The 14,878-nt window shown below is 44.2% G+C and overlaps 2 protein-coding genes across 4 annotated transcripts in view; both read right to left on the reverse strand.

Annotated features, from left to right (window-relative positions):
- Positions 1 to 196: 196 nt before the first annotated feature.
- Positions 197 to 6,879, reverse strand: PDCD2 (programmed cell death 2). Of its 2 annotated transcripts, XR_010305568.1 has the most exons (7): positions 6,408 to 6,879; positions 6,029 to 6,286; positions 4,228 to 4,413; positions 3,123 to 3,238; positions 1,823 to 1,939; positions 900 to 1,140; positions 703 to 810 (listed from the first exon to the last, which is right to left on the reverse strand). XR_010305568.1 is itself a non-coding variant. In XM_064158480.1 (6 exons), the coding sequence occupies exons 1-6, from the start codon at positions 6,877 to 6,879 to the stop codon at positions 979 to 981; spliced, it is 1,311 nt and encodes a 436-aa protein (XP_064014550.1). In that variant the 3' UTR covers positions 197 to 978. The 2 variants fall into 2 exon arrangements, 1 of the variants encoding a protein (XP_064014550.1); XM_064158480.1 differs by having other exon boundaries at positions 197 to 1,140.
- GNPAT (glyceronephosphate O-acyltransferase) overlaps positions 6,838 to 14,878 on the reverse strand; it is a 23,457-nt gene continuing 15,416 nt past the window's right edge. For both annotated transcript variants that reach the window (XM_064158479.1, XM_064158478.1), the window contains exons 11-16: positions 13,418 to 13,497; positions 10,799 to 10,939; positions 10,319 to 10,418; positions 10,136 to 10,229; positions 7,750 to 7,811; positions 6,838 to 7,453 (exon numbers count right to left, since the gene is read on the reverse strand). In XM_064158479.1, the coding sequence (XP_064014549.1) occupies positions 7,410 to 7,453; positions 7,750 to 7,811; positions 10,136 to 10,229; positions 10,319 to 10,418; positions 10,799 to 10,939; positions 13,418 to 13,497 (521 nt within the window). In that variant the 3' untranslated portion in view covers positions 6,838 to 7,409. The remainder of the gene's footprint in view (positions 7,454 to 7,749; positions 7,812 to 10,135; positions 10,230 to 10,318; positions 10,419 to 10,798; positions 10,940 to 13,417; positions 13,498 to 14,878) is intronic.

Raw genomic sequence — 14,878 nt, forward strand, 5'->3', positions numbered from 1 at the left:
TTTGAGTATCAACATCTAAATTGGTTTAAAAAATGTATCAGTAGGCAGAGTTTCAGAATCACTTGTAAGCAGACACAGAGGGAAGATGTAGCTAAAATAAATTCTACACTCAGACACACAGGAAGAAAGACCCCAAAAAATCACCTTTTCTGCAAATGTAGCTACCACCAAAGGCATAGTCAAGCAACTACCTCAGTAAATTCAGCATTATGTTTTTACTTTTGTCTTGCCTCAGCTATACAGCAGTCAAAAAACAGAAGAATCTCTCCACAGTGCACTTAATTTTAAACTTTACCAAGGATGGCAGACTGGAGATAAAATTCAGCATGAAAACTATTAATTCTTGCCTCTAGCAGCAAGACAAACACATTCTGGTATGGCTGTTTCTGCATCACAGGCAGACAGCGTTTAAATCAGTTAATAGCTTTTAAGTCAAATACACAACTCTTGTGCATTTTACCTTGAATAACCCCTCAATTAGAACATTTAACAACTGCCAAGTTAGTTTCAGTGCACCTTTTGAGAAGCAGCAGCAGTAAAAGGCCACAGGTTAGTCTTGGTTTTGACTTCTCTACCCTTCTTGAGCATAAGCAATCAAATGATGTTACAATAGCCTGTTTCTCCCTGTGAATTATTGGCTTTGGCACAACAAAAATCCTGATGGATAAGTTTTAAATTCTTGAATTTAGTCACAAAAGATACTTTAACAATCAAAAAAATACTTAATATTTATTTAAAATATTCAAAATTGAGATGTGAAGTGAAACTCACTGAACACATGCTTCAGTACTAGGTTGAAGTAAAAAGCTCCTGTGAAGCACAAGAGAGGTTATCATGGTCTGCTTTTAGCAGTTCTGTCACTGTTGTAAGATGCAGTTATTTGCAATGGGTACAGTTACCTGTTTGCAAAGTGCAGAGGTGTACTGAAACAAGGCAAGTACTCCGTTTAGATGACTCAATGTAGTGGCTTGATGGAAATCAAACAGAGCCTGCAGAGAAGTCTTGTTTCCATATGAACTCTTCCAGGTATTCGTTTCCCCCACCGCAGTTGTCAGTGCAAGTGTACACTGCCAATGTTCCCCAGTCAATGCTCTCTCCAAGGCTGTCAACCTTAAGGTGGTTCAGGAGCTGTGGCATAATCTTCAAGGAAAACAAAAATTCAGAAGCAGGCTGCAGCTCTCTACCCTTTCCCTGCATCACTTCCCAAAGTGTCCTGCCTTCACTTAATGGTCTCTTCAACCAAAAGCCCATTCAAAGCTAAGTAACAGCAGCTCAAATAAAAGGAATTTGGAATTCCCAAAGCAGTATAATAGATGCACAGAAAATCAAAGGCATGATCCTACCTCTCTACAGATAAAAGTTTTATTTGACCAAGTGTTGCCTGATTTTTTAAGCTTCCTTCCACATGAAATTACCTTCATAACTATGTTTTGCCTTTGCATGGGTTTAAGTGCATTGACTATACATATGCTCCTACCATTCAAAATTCTACAGCTGAATACTTCCACATTCAGACATGTCCAATTCATTCACATTGTGAAGGCTTTCTTAATAAAATACAAGACGGACTAGTTAAGAGATGGTTCCACATTCACAACTGCAACATTTTATAGACAGGGCAAGTTATCAGATGAGAACCTACCTTCTCTATGTGCAAGGTTTACCAGAAAAAGCAGTTACAGTGGTAAACAAAGGCTCTGTGTGTTTTAGCACAGCTTGTACCAATTTCAGCTATCTTGCTCTAATTATAAATCAACACCTACACAATGTTCTAAGAGTCTGAACTACATTACCTATATTATCAGTAAAATAACTTACATACCTGGAATTCAAAAATCCTTTTGGCACCACATAAACAACTTGGGATGTCTTTTTCTTCAGGAATATTTTCACCTGATACCCAGACTGGGCCTTTTCCTCCTCTGCAGTATCTAATAACCTGAAATAGAACACAGATTCCCAGGAGTCTCTTTCCATCTTGGCTAAAAAAAAAACCAACCCAGTATTTACTGCACAGACAAAGCTGTAAGATGCTGCAGAAAAATGTCAGTTCCTTTACATAAATACCCATGGCAATGTCTACCAGTTCCAAAGAGTATTCTAAATCAGAGGTTCCTTATCTATGTTTCTTCACTATTTGGACCACAAAGGTTTTCATACAGCTTCTTTCTTTTTCTTCCCTTAGTGATCCAGGGATAAATTGCAATGATTTTTACTTCTCTCACTGAGGGATGCAGAAATGCTAGGTCATGTATTTTACAGTCTTGAGAGGGGAGGAAAAACAGATTGATAATCAGCACACAAAGGTGTACAGAAAAGTCAGGAATGCTACCCAGCTCTTTCTGGTTGCAATTCTGCATCTAAATGCAAGGGCACTGTCCTACTGTCCAAGAAGGGGAGGTATTTTCAGGCACTCCTATCATTTGTTCTGTTACTGTCTAAATAGTTCTATAGCAAATCAGGCATTATCAACAAGAGGACACTTAAGCAAATCAACCAGTATCAGAACGGTCAGAGAGGGAAGTGATGCACCAAGCAGATGAAGGAACTCAGTCTCCTAATTTCTGAGTGTGCACCTTAACCCCTCAGCTACCAGGTAAAACATGAAGACACATTCTTTTCCCACCACTTTCATAGACTTAGGCCTGTGTTGCCTCTGAAGGGGACCAGAAACCAACTTTTTGTTTGACCACATGGCCCTCTTGTGTCAGCAAGAAAAAGCGTGGGGGAGATCACTAATTACTCCAGCCTTACAAAAAAGCCAAACCAACCTCCCCACGTGGCTGATAACACTGACAGCTCCTCTCTGCAATTTTGGGTCTGCTGAGAAGGAAAGCCAGCAGGACCAAAGGCTGGGAAAGTTCACCTTTGGTTAGAACCACTTCACAGGATGGCAGGTCCTTCCCACATCACGTTGGCTTCAGCACCTGTGTGCCTTCTCATCCTGCCCAAGATAGACAAGCAGGTGCTAAATTCTTACTTCAGCATGAAATATGTAAGGAAAGATATGGTATGTTGGTCAAGACGTATGGAGGATGATGAACATCCCCACTGCTGTTTCTAACTGGGCAGTGAAACATTTTAGGTGCAGCAGGATGCCTGTTAAGTTCTCATCTCCTGACCTGCTCTGGTTCAGCAGCTATTTGTTCCTTAAACATCTGGAAGATCTTGTCTTCTTCAGTCTCATGTTTTGCCATTGCATCCAATGTCTCTTCATCTAAGGACTGAAATGCTTCACCTAAGTAAGAAGACACAAACACAAAGGTTACAGGGTAATGCAAGACAGCTGAAAATTAAACAGTATTTCACCTTATGTGTATTGTGCTCTGAAGAATCATTCTCGGTGCAAATCACTTCAATAAAAGACTCTCTGTGTTGTACTAAGATTCAGTCACACACAGATCCACTTAGTAGTTCTAGCTGTATCTTACACACAGGTGTCAGTACTGGAATGATGGAGAGGGAGGGAGTTAATCTACCAAAGTTTGTGGCTCCCAGTAAGTATAGCCAAGAATGCTGATCCTTCAGAACCTGAGAAAGGGCAGCCATGCTGTGTGCGTGCCACACCTCACTCAGTATGTAGCACTAAAGATGCTCCAAAGTTCCACAACACAGGGCACCGAGCAGTCTCATGACAGCTTTAGAGGACAGTACAACGTGGCTGGGAGTCCAGCAGCTTTCCCTGTACCGCCACCAACTCTCTACCCTAGGCATGTGCAAAGCTGGTGTGGTGTGTGATTTGGGAGGGCAGGGAGGAAGAGGCCTGTGCTTAAACTACTTAACTCAAGGGCAGTTCAAATAGCCTCAGAAAAGTTTTCTTCTAGCAAGCACAAGGAGATTTTCCATAAATTAAGACGAACTGAGCCAAGACAATCGAATCTAACTCAATCTCCTAATTCCCAGTGTCCAGCAGCAGGTGCCCAAGGCCCTGTTTCTCTCACTGGATTTCTCCTTAGCTGCCGGAAGCATAGAGGGGCAGCGTCACTCCCAGCTACCTGCAACTTTGCAGCAGCAGCTTCAACAGCTCCTGGGCCTTTGAAAGCCTCTGGCCTAAAAGCAACTTACATTATGGGATGTCTAAAAAAAACCTTGCATCATAAATGACTGCAGATGCAGACTTTTATCACCGGTAACTGAAGATGAACACTTAAAAATCAGAGTCCTCTATTTTAAAGATGTTATACAGGCTTCATAAGGAAGAAGCACAGGCAGCATTTTATTTCTTACCTGCACTTCCTGTAGCTCCCAGTTCCTTTTGCTCTTTCGGGCCCTTTGATGTATCTACATCTCTTTGTTCATCAGTGTGATCTACACTGCTGTCAAGAGGAGATTCTGGTTCCTCAGGTTCTATCAGAATTTCATATTCTGGAAAAAGGAAGTCGTTGTGCTCTGGAACTGCATCTGCCACATCACCTACAAAGCAGAAAACAGGTAACTCTTCACAAAGTCATCTCATGTGCCATGTCCTTTTCCCCAGAAGCTACACGGCAAACTACACTGCAAAAAAAAACCCCAGCACAAACATTGCATGAGCAATAACAATTTACATCACTGCTAGACCTGATTTAAAGATAAGGAAGAATTTATATTAACAACAGTATAATACTACAATTGGTGACATGTTGCTTTGAATCTCTACATCCAATAGATGTAAGACTGAGCAGTGTTAGCAGCTGCATTTCAAAAACCCAAACCTGCAGTTCAGCAGCTCTGGACAAGTCAAGCATGTGTCAGGTGCCCCAAGGCCACACCATTTTTCTTATTGTTTCGCTTCATACTGTGAGCAGGCAAAGTTTCCACAAACGCACTGACTACCAGCATTGTGCTAGTAGCTTTCAGCCGTTTCAATTAAACGTTTCAAATGCCGTCTTTGTTCCTTGATTTGCACAAATCGACTTCCCTTTACTTCCAATTCCTACAAAGGTTTCGAGACTTCCATCCCACACTGACAGGAAAGACATCACGCACAGAAAGCTTCATCACCCCACTACTAATGTGGTACTTGTGAAGACTGAAAAACTACTTTAAATACTGTGTACTTGTTCCTTTAACAAACAGCAAACAAGCAAGCCTTCGAATGAGACCAGAGAGCAGGGGAGGGTACAGTGAAAGAAAAGGGTCTCTAAAATACAACACTCATGGGAAGTACTCTTCATCTGCTGACCATCAAAGCATCCTGTGAATGCATCACCTTCCTGTGTTCCTTTACAATTCACAGATAAGCTAGCTTCAAACGTTGAGCGTTAAGGGACATAATCAGCCTCCATTCTGTCAGCTTTTTATGACAGAATGTGGAGAGAGGTCTCTGAAAGAGGCCAAAGATAGCACCAGAACGAGAGGACACAGCCTCAAGCTACGCCAGGGGAAATTTAGGCTTGAGGTGAGGAGAAAGTTCTTCACTGAGAGAGTCATTGGACACTGGAATGGGCTGCCTGGGGAGGTGGTGGAGTCGCCGTCCCTGGAGCTGCTCAAGGCAGGATTGGACGTGGCACTTGGTGCCATGGTCTAGCCTTGAGCTCTGTGGTAAAGGGTTGGACTTGATGAACTGTGAGGTCTTTTCCAACCTTGCTGATACTGTGATACTGTAAATATATAAGCCTTCCAAAAATAAAGATCTAACATTCCTGTCTCGCATGGGCTGCCCAGGGAGGTGATGGAGTCACCACCCCTGAAGTTGTACAAGGCTGGATGAGGCACTTAATGCCATGGTCTAGCTGGCTGGATAGGGCTGAGGGATAGGTTGGGCTGAATGATCTTGGAAGTCTCTTCCAAAGTGGTTGTGATTCTGTGATCTAAGAGACAGCCACGCATGTGAAAGATTTTCTCATTTCAAATCCCAGGGCAACACAGAACACATGGCTTTGTTTTCCCCTCAGCTGCAGGTCCCTACCCCACTAACAAGGCAGCTGCGCAGGCAGGCGCCGCCGCCGGCTTTGCAGCGTTCTCTGGCGAGCACGGCGAGATCAGCGCAGGTGTCGCCAAGGGCACGCTCGCGGCGCGCCACCCGCCCCCAGCACCTGTGACCCACCTGCGGCGGCGGGCTGCCCGCAGGCCCGCCGGTGTCCCTGCCGCCAGTCCATCGCCTGGTGCTCGGGGCCGCAGTAGGTGGCGCGGCGGCAGCGCCCGCAGGCGCGGGGGCCCAGGCAGCCGCAGACGCGGCAGAGCGCGGCGCCGCAGCGGAGCCGGCGGCGGGGCGCGGAAGCGGCGGCAGGGTCCGGCGGCGGCGCCTCGGGCGGTGGGTCCTCGGGATAGGTATCGTTCCGCCGCGGCAGCTGGCTCCGGAACACTGTGCGGGGCGAAAGGCGGCAGCGGTCAGCGAGACGGCGGCAGCGGTCAGCGAGACGGCGGCGGCGGCCCCGGCCCCTACCCTTCGCTCACTCCTCCCACACCGCCCGCCCCCTCCTCACCGCAGAGGGGCCCCCGCGGGCCCGGCAGGCGGTAGCAGCTGGCACCACGGCAGGCGAAGACGAAGAGGGTGCGGTGGAAGGCGTCGGGGCGGTCCGGCAGCGGCGCGTACAGCTGGAGCAGAAAGGCGCAAGGCTTTTGGCAGCGGCCGCAGCGCAGGGCGGCGGGGCCCGGCAGCCCGACCTCACCCAGCCACGCCGGCCGCCCCCCGACTTTGCTGGGGAAGTAGGCGCTGCTCAGGCGCCAGGTACCCTCCGGCCCCGGGGCCACAGCGAAGCCCAGCTCCACGCCGGCCGCCATGTTACCGCCGGAAGGGCGGGGCCCCGCCGGAGAAGCCCCGCCCCGGCCCCGCCCCCCGGCCCCGCCCAAGTCCGGAACAGCGACAGGCGGCGCCTGAGCGGCGAGGGCAGGGAGGGGGCGAGAGCGAGAAGGGACACGGCAACGCTGCTTTAATGCGGTTCTCAAACGTAACATTCATGAAGTAATCAATGCCAAGTTGCCTGAAAAAAACCCACAAGCAAACAGCCCCCCCAGACCCAAGCCAAGTTCTGATTATTGCCCGAGATTTGATTTGTGCTCTTCAGTAAATAAAGGCCTTCGGTTACATCGAGCCAGCCAGCAACGCGTTCGAAAGAGTCCTTTTAAAAGCGAGTCCTTTAACTTCCCGCTGCATTTCCACATCCATTAGATATTTGAGATCACACTCCACGTTACAAGGTATTTAAGTAGTCGTTATTGTGCACAGCTCGTTAAATAATCATAAGGGGAAAAAAACCCAAGATGTTTAATCTGTTAAAAAAAAACAAACAACAAAAGCAAAACGACACAGGATAAAAGTCGAACCCTCAGTGGACAAGGGAAGAGGTGCCCCGCTTAAAGAACACCCCTCCACGTCCAACAGCCGCAGGCTGAGCCTCTTCTGCTCCTGTCTCTGCTCCGTCTGGCTGGGTGGTGGTCAGAGCCCTCTGCTGGCGCTTACATCCAGTTACAGCATCAGCAACAACTCAGAGCCGTGCAGCCACAGGTTTCTGTGCGGCCATCCTCGCGTCTACCAGAAACAGATCAAAACAAAAAGGGTCAACACTGATCGAAATGCTATAAAACTCCTTTAAGCTACGTTTTGCTTTATTTTCCTCTGTCGCTGGGTTGTAAACTATTTCAAACAAAAAAAAAAAAGGAAGACTGAAAGCTGCAGTCAGCGACACCAAAATTTGTAAAAAAATATCATAAGGATTTTTATACAGATAAAGCTAGGGAAAAATCAACTACAGCTAGCATATGTGCATTGGCCAAAGTCATTTTTAACCTGAAAACTTATCTCTAAATTAATTACAGAACACTTACCAAACATGGCCAGGACCTTATTAACAGCTTCTTGATTTACGCTGTAAGTGAATCCATTGGACCTGTGATTTAGAGGGGGAAAAAAAAAACAACCAATTTGTTTCTTCAATTATTTTTTCTTATGTCAGGCATTTCTATATAAATAATCTGAATTAAACATTCTCATAATTACATATTTTTCATCCTACTAGCACACATACTAATTTTAAGGACATAGAATCAAAGAATCAACCAGGTTGGAAGAGACCTCCAATATCATCCAGTCCAACCTAGCACCCAGCCCTGGCCAATCAACTAGACCATGGCACTAAGTGCCTCAGCCAGGCTTTTTTTGTACACCCCCAGGGACAATGACTCCACCACCTCCCTGGGCAGCCCATTCCAATGCCAATCACTCTCTTTGTGAAGAATTGTACTCAAGGACAGTTATGGTTTACTTTACCCTTTGACTGGTTCACAGTTCTCCTCTCTCTCAATTTTTATTAAGGGACAGCAGCAGGAAGGTGGTTTTTCAATTTTTGAGACTCTGAAACTAAACCAAGTTTTCACCTGATGTCAAATGCTGCTGCACTTAATTGATTTATTTTTTTTACCTAAAGGAGGAATTTAGCTAAAGACATCTATATGTCCTAGATGGTGCCATATGTGCCCAGACAGCAAGAACAACTGCCCTACTATGGGGCATACAGAGAAACTAAAGCAAAAGCTTGCAGATCTTGGGTAAGCCTTTTCTTCTTCCAAGTGCTTTTTTTCTTGGGGGGGATGGGTATTTTTTGTCATTATAAAAATGGTTAAAAATAACATTTTAGAGATGTTTCCTGATGTTTTCTATTATTCCTGTAGGGCTCCCTTCAGAAGGGGTTCAAACAAGAGTAAGAAGCAAAAAGAGAAAGAAGCTGTTAGGGTGATCTGTGGCAGTAGGTATGGGGAGAAAAACGGAGGGTGCGAGAAATGGTTGTCAGAAACAGTGGGAAAAAACTGAGCCTCCTGGCAGGTGGCAGCAGAGACACAGCCACTGACTTCACAGAAATAAGTGTTTAGCTTTGAGACAACCTTTTGAGCTTACAAACCAAGACTTAGAGACCTGTTTGTGGACAGCAAGTCCAAAAATTACCTAAATTGGTAACCAGATCTGTACCTTGGAAGTGTTCAAGAAACATGTGGACCTGGTGGCTTCATGGGACATGGTTAAAATACCACAGTGGTCTTGGGGTAATAGTTGGACTCGATGATCTCAGAGGTCTTTTCCAACTAGAACAATTCTCTGGTTCTATTTAGCAGAGTAACTTGGCAGAAGAAGTAACAACAGCACTTCTTGCAGTTTCAAAGAGCATGAATAAACCTTAACCAATTCATTTCTTAAGCACAGGCATATGGAAATAGCTCAGGGTCATCTGCTACCAACTACATTCTGAGAGGCACTCAGGCCAATGTGGGATCTTCTTGCATCAGAGACTTCCATGGTTATGCTTTCAAATACAGCAAGAAGCACCACAGCACAAATTAATTTAATAACACAAAATGCACATCACTGTATTTTCGTAGATCAATACTTATTTTTTAGTCTCAGGCTTATAAATTGTGAACTGCATGAAAAGACTTTAATGACTAAGCTTTCTCTTAAAACATTTTGACATGTCAGTGCTGAAACCCTTGCAAAATTAGTAGTATTCCTGCTTACTGCTTACATGGCTGGATGAAACTTATTGCAACACAGAGTAATTCTTCTATTAAAAATAAGCAGGACTCTTCTCTTTTGCTTACTGAAGCCTTCGGGGAAACTTTGAAAATCAAAAGGTAATCAGCAAGGTCTGTTAGTGAGTTAATTTTGTTCCTTGGTTTCAAAGGAGTGTTTTCACTACCTGGAGGTGCCATTCTACAGACAGGTATATGAGTGAGTTAGATAATTTTGTTATTTGGTTTCACAGGAGTGTTTCCACTACCAGGAGGTGCCATTCTACAGGCAGGTCTATGAGTGAGTGAGTTAATTTTGTTCCTTAGTGTCACAGGAGTGTTTTCACTACCAGGAGGTGCCATTCTACAGCCAGGTCTATGAGTGAGTTAATTTTGTTCCTTAGTGTCACAGGAGTGTTTTCACTACCAGGAGGTGCCATTCTACAGCCAGGTCTATGAGTGAGTTAGTTAATTTTGTTCCTTAGTGTCACAGGAGTGTTTTCACTACCAGGAGGTGTCATTCTACTTCTGCAATGTGAATAGAAAGGAACTACCTGGGTCTTCTCCACTAGTTGGGTAAATTAAATCAACCTCCAGCTAACTGGTGCTTAAGCAAGTCAGGGTTCTGCTTCATACTGGCAGCTCAGAGATTATGGATTTCCACTTAGACCACAAACTGACTTCTACACACCGAAGAGCCAACTTTACTTACGTTTTCTTCTTCTTCACTGCACCTACTTGCACAAGAGCTGCCAAGGCATTTTTCTGCATGTCAGAAGACAGTGCTTCATAGCACTGTGTGCTCCCTATAGAGAAAGCAGAAACAAGCTTTATCATTGTCCAATAACAGTAAAAAAACACTTGTAAAATCATGCTGCTTAACAGCTATACACACCCTTCTCAAGAAGCTGAAAAACAAAGTTGCGGACTCCAGGTATAAACTGCTTCTCAGTAAAGGCTTCTTTTGCTTCCTGTGAGAGGTATCTAAAAATTAACTAACATTGGAGGGAAAAAAGGTAAATTAGCACCAGAGATGAGATGCAAACTCATATGCCATACCTGGCAGGGCAGCCTTCATAAAATGAATTAAGCGAGAGCACTTTGCAAGACAGAACAATGCACCTGGTAGGCACACACTCCCCACGATGCTTATAAACTCAGAATACCCATCACATTACAAGGGACTTAGTGCATTAGTCACTTGGAAAAGTCAGAGCCAAAAGCTAAAAGGGTGTTTTTAAAGATATTTGTTACTGTAATTTTTCAAATCTTGCACTTCCCCACCATGAAAACTGTCACTATTTATACTGCAGCAGTATCACAGCCCTCCTAGTTTTACTAGAGAACAAGGGTAAATTTCTGAAGAGCAACATACCTGATAAGCCTCCACAAAAGGTCTGAACATTGCCGACAAGAAAGATACTACAATGTTTCCTTTGTCGGTAGGATAAACCTCCTGTTGACTTGTTTGAATGGCATCACATTTTGTGAGCAGAAAACATCCTTCCTCAAAATCCTAGGAGAGACAAACATAACTGAAAGTTGCCTTTTCCTACAAAATCAACAACAAAACCCAGGGAGCAGGACACCACTTGCATTTCTGAGCTTGGTTCTTAAGACACTGAAATCAAAACTTTCAGTTGCTCCCAATGACAACTAAACAAAATGGTGCTAATCAGCCTTCAAAAAAGGGATAAATTCTCTTCTATATAAAAACGAGATTTTAATATAGTCTCAAGTCTTCAATATTCTTATGAAAACTATGATTTGCCCATGGCAGTGGGGTTGGAACTAGATGATCTTTGTGGTCCCTTCCAACCCTTGACTGATTCTGTGATTCTATGATTATCTGCTGTTAAACCAGGCAAGACCACAAATATCACCATCAGGCATTTGGTCTCAGCACTGAAAAAAAACCCACAACACATTTGATTGGTCTTAAATCCAAATAAAAGCTACACATGGGAGTTATGAGCTTATATTGGGTGTGACATTGAACTACTTTCTTTACAAATAAACGTGTGCTCACCTGCATTTCAAACTGGCTGGATGAGAACCAGCTCTGACGCAGCAGGATGTGTATGAACTGACACAGCAAGAGCTGCAGAAAGCAAAGTGATGCCCACGGTTTTCACAGCTTGCCTGCAGCCAGCAGTGTTAGGAGAGCATGCAGACATACTGCACCCTGTAATATGGCAGTATGCATGGACAATACCAGCTTTGTCTGTTCTCACTTCAAAAACTCTCATAGGCTGCATTGCCTCAGCTTTGTAGAAGATTTTGGCTGCAGACATTTAAATCAGGCCTCACTGTAAGCATCAAGCTGCACCAAGGGAGATTTAGGCTTGAGGTGAGGAGAAAGTTCTTCAATGAGAGAGTCATTGGACACTGGAATGGGCTGCCTGGGGAGGTGGTGGAGTCGCTGTCCCTGGAGCTGTTCAAGGCAGGATTGGATGTGGCACTTGGTGCCATGGTCTAGCCTTGAGCCCTCTGGTAAAGGGTTGGACTTGATGATCTATGAGGTCTCTTCCAACCTTGGTGATACTGTGATTTCGCTCATAGTACTTGCAATGTACTATCTGAATCTACACAAGCTAAATGCCAGCACAAGGCTAGTACAGCTCAAACATGAACCATCACAATATTTCTTTTAAAAGGTTGCAAATGCACAGGAACACCAAAACCTTCAGAGTTCAAGGTCTAAGAGGTACATTAGCCATTGTATAAACATGACAGAGTAGACACTGTCCAAGGAGAGGTGGGTATAGAGGCATATAGAACAAGGTGACAGTCTCAAAGTTGTGCCAGAGGAGGTATAGGCTGTATGTTAGGAGGAAGTTCTTCCCAGAGAGAGTGACTGGCAATGGAATGGGCTGCCCTGGAGGTGTTGAAGAAAAGCCTGGATGAAGCACTTAGTGCCATGGTCTAGTTGATTGGATAGGGCTGGGTGCTAGGTTGGACTGGATGATCTTGGAGGTCTCTTCCAACCTGGCTGATTCTATGATTCTATATTTTAAAAGACAAGGCTCTGGCTATTGGAACAGTTCTCCAGCAGCCCAGCCATCACAGACCACATGAATGAAGCTACACAAAATAACTGATCACAGCTGCACTAGGAGTCATCTACCCAAGCAGGACAATAGGTACTTAAATTCAGAATTGCTTACTCAATTGCCAGATAATGAGGCCATGCAATGTTTAATCCCTAATTGGTACAACACCTATAGTTTAATTTTGTGAAAGAGTAGCAGTAACCCTCTGTTACACAGTCTGCAAGAGCTGTTAGGAAAAATCATCCTGGTGTACCCTCAGTGAGAATTCCTGTTTTGTTTCTGAGCTGACTGAACATACACAACCCATGACAAAACTCAATTAAATCTACATTAACACTTTTTTTCTCCACAACTAAGGTCTCTCCCATAACTACAGAGCAAGAGGACAGTATTTATACTTTATTTAAAAGCTTTTAATTATACACACACATCTGTGCTGGAAGACATTGGTAGCTTTACTGAAAAAAAAAACCAAATTTATGCTCCAGTTCATTTTAACAGTTCAGGATTGGTCAGGTTTGTTTGTTTTCATAGAATCAACCAGGTTGGAAGAGACTTCCAAGATCATCCAGTCCAACCTAGCACCCTGTCCAATCAACTAGGCAATGGCACTAAGTGTCTCATGCAGTCTTTTCTTGAACACCTCCAGGGATGGTGACTTGACCACCTCCCTGGGCAGCCCATTCCCATGGCAAATCACTCTCTCTTTTTTACTGGAAGGGGAAAAAATACTGCATTTGTAACCTTATGGATTCAAACAATATTTTGCAACAACTCAAATGACACCCCCCACCTCCTTTTAAGTTCTTCCACTTTACAGATTGAGTTGATACCACTGTAGGTCTTTACCACAAAGCACCTGCTCATCAGAGCCTTGAAATCAGTTGCTATTCCAGTTGGCTATGTTACTGACTTTATTTTTGTATAAAGCATGTTTTTACCTTCAGTGAAATTCCAGGAAAGAAGATGAACTCCTCAGAGAAAATATCTCGCAAGAAGCTGAAGCAGCTGTAGACTTCCTCTGAAAAACAATAATTGTATAGTGTTGTTCTAAAAAGGAACTAAGAACGTAAAGTGAGCAGCTATTTACTCCTTGTTTTAGAGGGACTACCCACTTCAAATAAAATCTGGACATGGTATTAAAAGCATACATACTTATACAGCAGGAATCACTGAAAGTGAAGACCAAATACTCAAAGCACTTCATTCAGCTGTTACCAAAAGGAAAGTGCAGGGGGTTGTAGCTTCTCAGCACATGCATTAAATACCAAAGAGTCAGATGCTGCACAAGGGGTTGTAGCTTCTCAGCACATGCATTAAATACCAAAGAGTCAGATGCTGCACAAGGGGCTGTAGCTTCTCAGCACATGCATTAAATACCAAAGAGTCAGATGCTGCACAAGGGGTTGTAGCTTCTCAGCACATGCATTAAATACCAAATAGTCAGATGCTGCACAAGGGGCTGTAGCTTCTCAGCACATGCATTAAATACCAAATAGTCAGATGCTGCACAAGGGGCTGTAGCTTCTCAGCACATGCATTAAATACCAAAGAGTCAGATGCTGCACAAGGGGTTGTAGCTTCTCAGCACATGCATTAAATACCAAAGAGTCAGATGCTGCACAAGGGGCTGTAGCTTCTCAGCACATGCATTAAATACCAAAGAGTCAGATGCTGCACAAGGGGTTGTAGCTTCTCAGCACATGCATTAAATACCAAATAGTCAGATGCTGCACAAGGGGCTGTAGCTTCTCAGCACATGCATTAAATACCAAATAGTCAGATGCTGCACAAGGGGCTGTAGCTTCTCAGCACATGCATTAAATACCAAAGAGTCAGATGCTGCACAAGGGGCTGTAGCTTCTCAGCACATGCATTAAATACCAAAGAGTCAGATGCTGCACAAGGGGCTGTAGCTTCTCAGCACATGCATTAAATACCAAAGAGTCAGATGCTGCACAAGGGGCTGTAGCTTCTGAGAACATGCATTAAATACCAAAGAGTCAGATGCTGCACAAGGGGCTGTAGCTTCTCAGCACATGCATTAAATACCAGAGTCAGATGCTGCACAAGGGGCTGTAGCTTCTGAGCACATGCATTAAATACCAAATATTCAGATGCTGCACAAGGGGCTGTAGCTTCCGAGCACATGCATTAAATACCAAAGAGTCAGATGCTGCACAAGGGGCTGTAGCTTCTCAGCATGTGCATTTAATACCAAATAGGCAGATGCTGCACAAGGGGCTGTAGCTTCTCAGCATGTGCATTTAATACCAAAGAGTCAGATGCTGCACAAGGGGCTGTAGCTTCTCAGAACATGCATTAAATACCAAAGAGTCAGATGCTGCACAAGGGGCTGTAGCTTCTCAGCACGTGCATTTAATACCAAATAGTCAGATGCT

This window comes from Pogoniulus pusillus, chromosome 18 (genome assembly GCF_015220805.1).
Source record: "Pogoniulus pusillus isolate bPogPus1 chromosome 18, bPogPus1.pri, whole genome shotgun sequence".
Classification (NCBI taxonomy): domain Eukaryota; kingdom Metazoa; phylum Chordata; class Aves; order Piciformes; family Lybiidae; genus Pogoniulus; species Pogoniulus pusillus.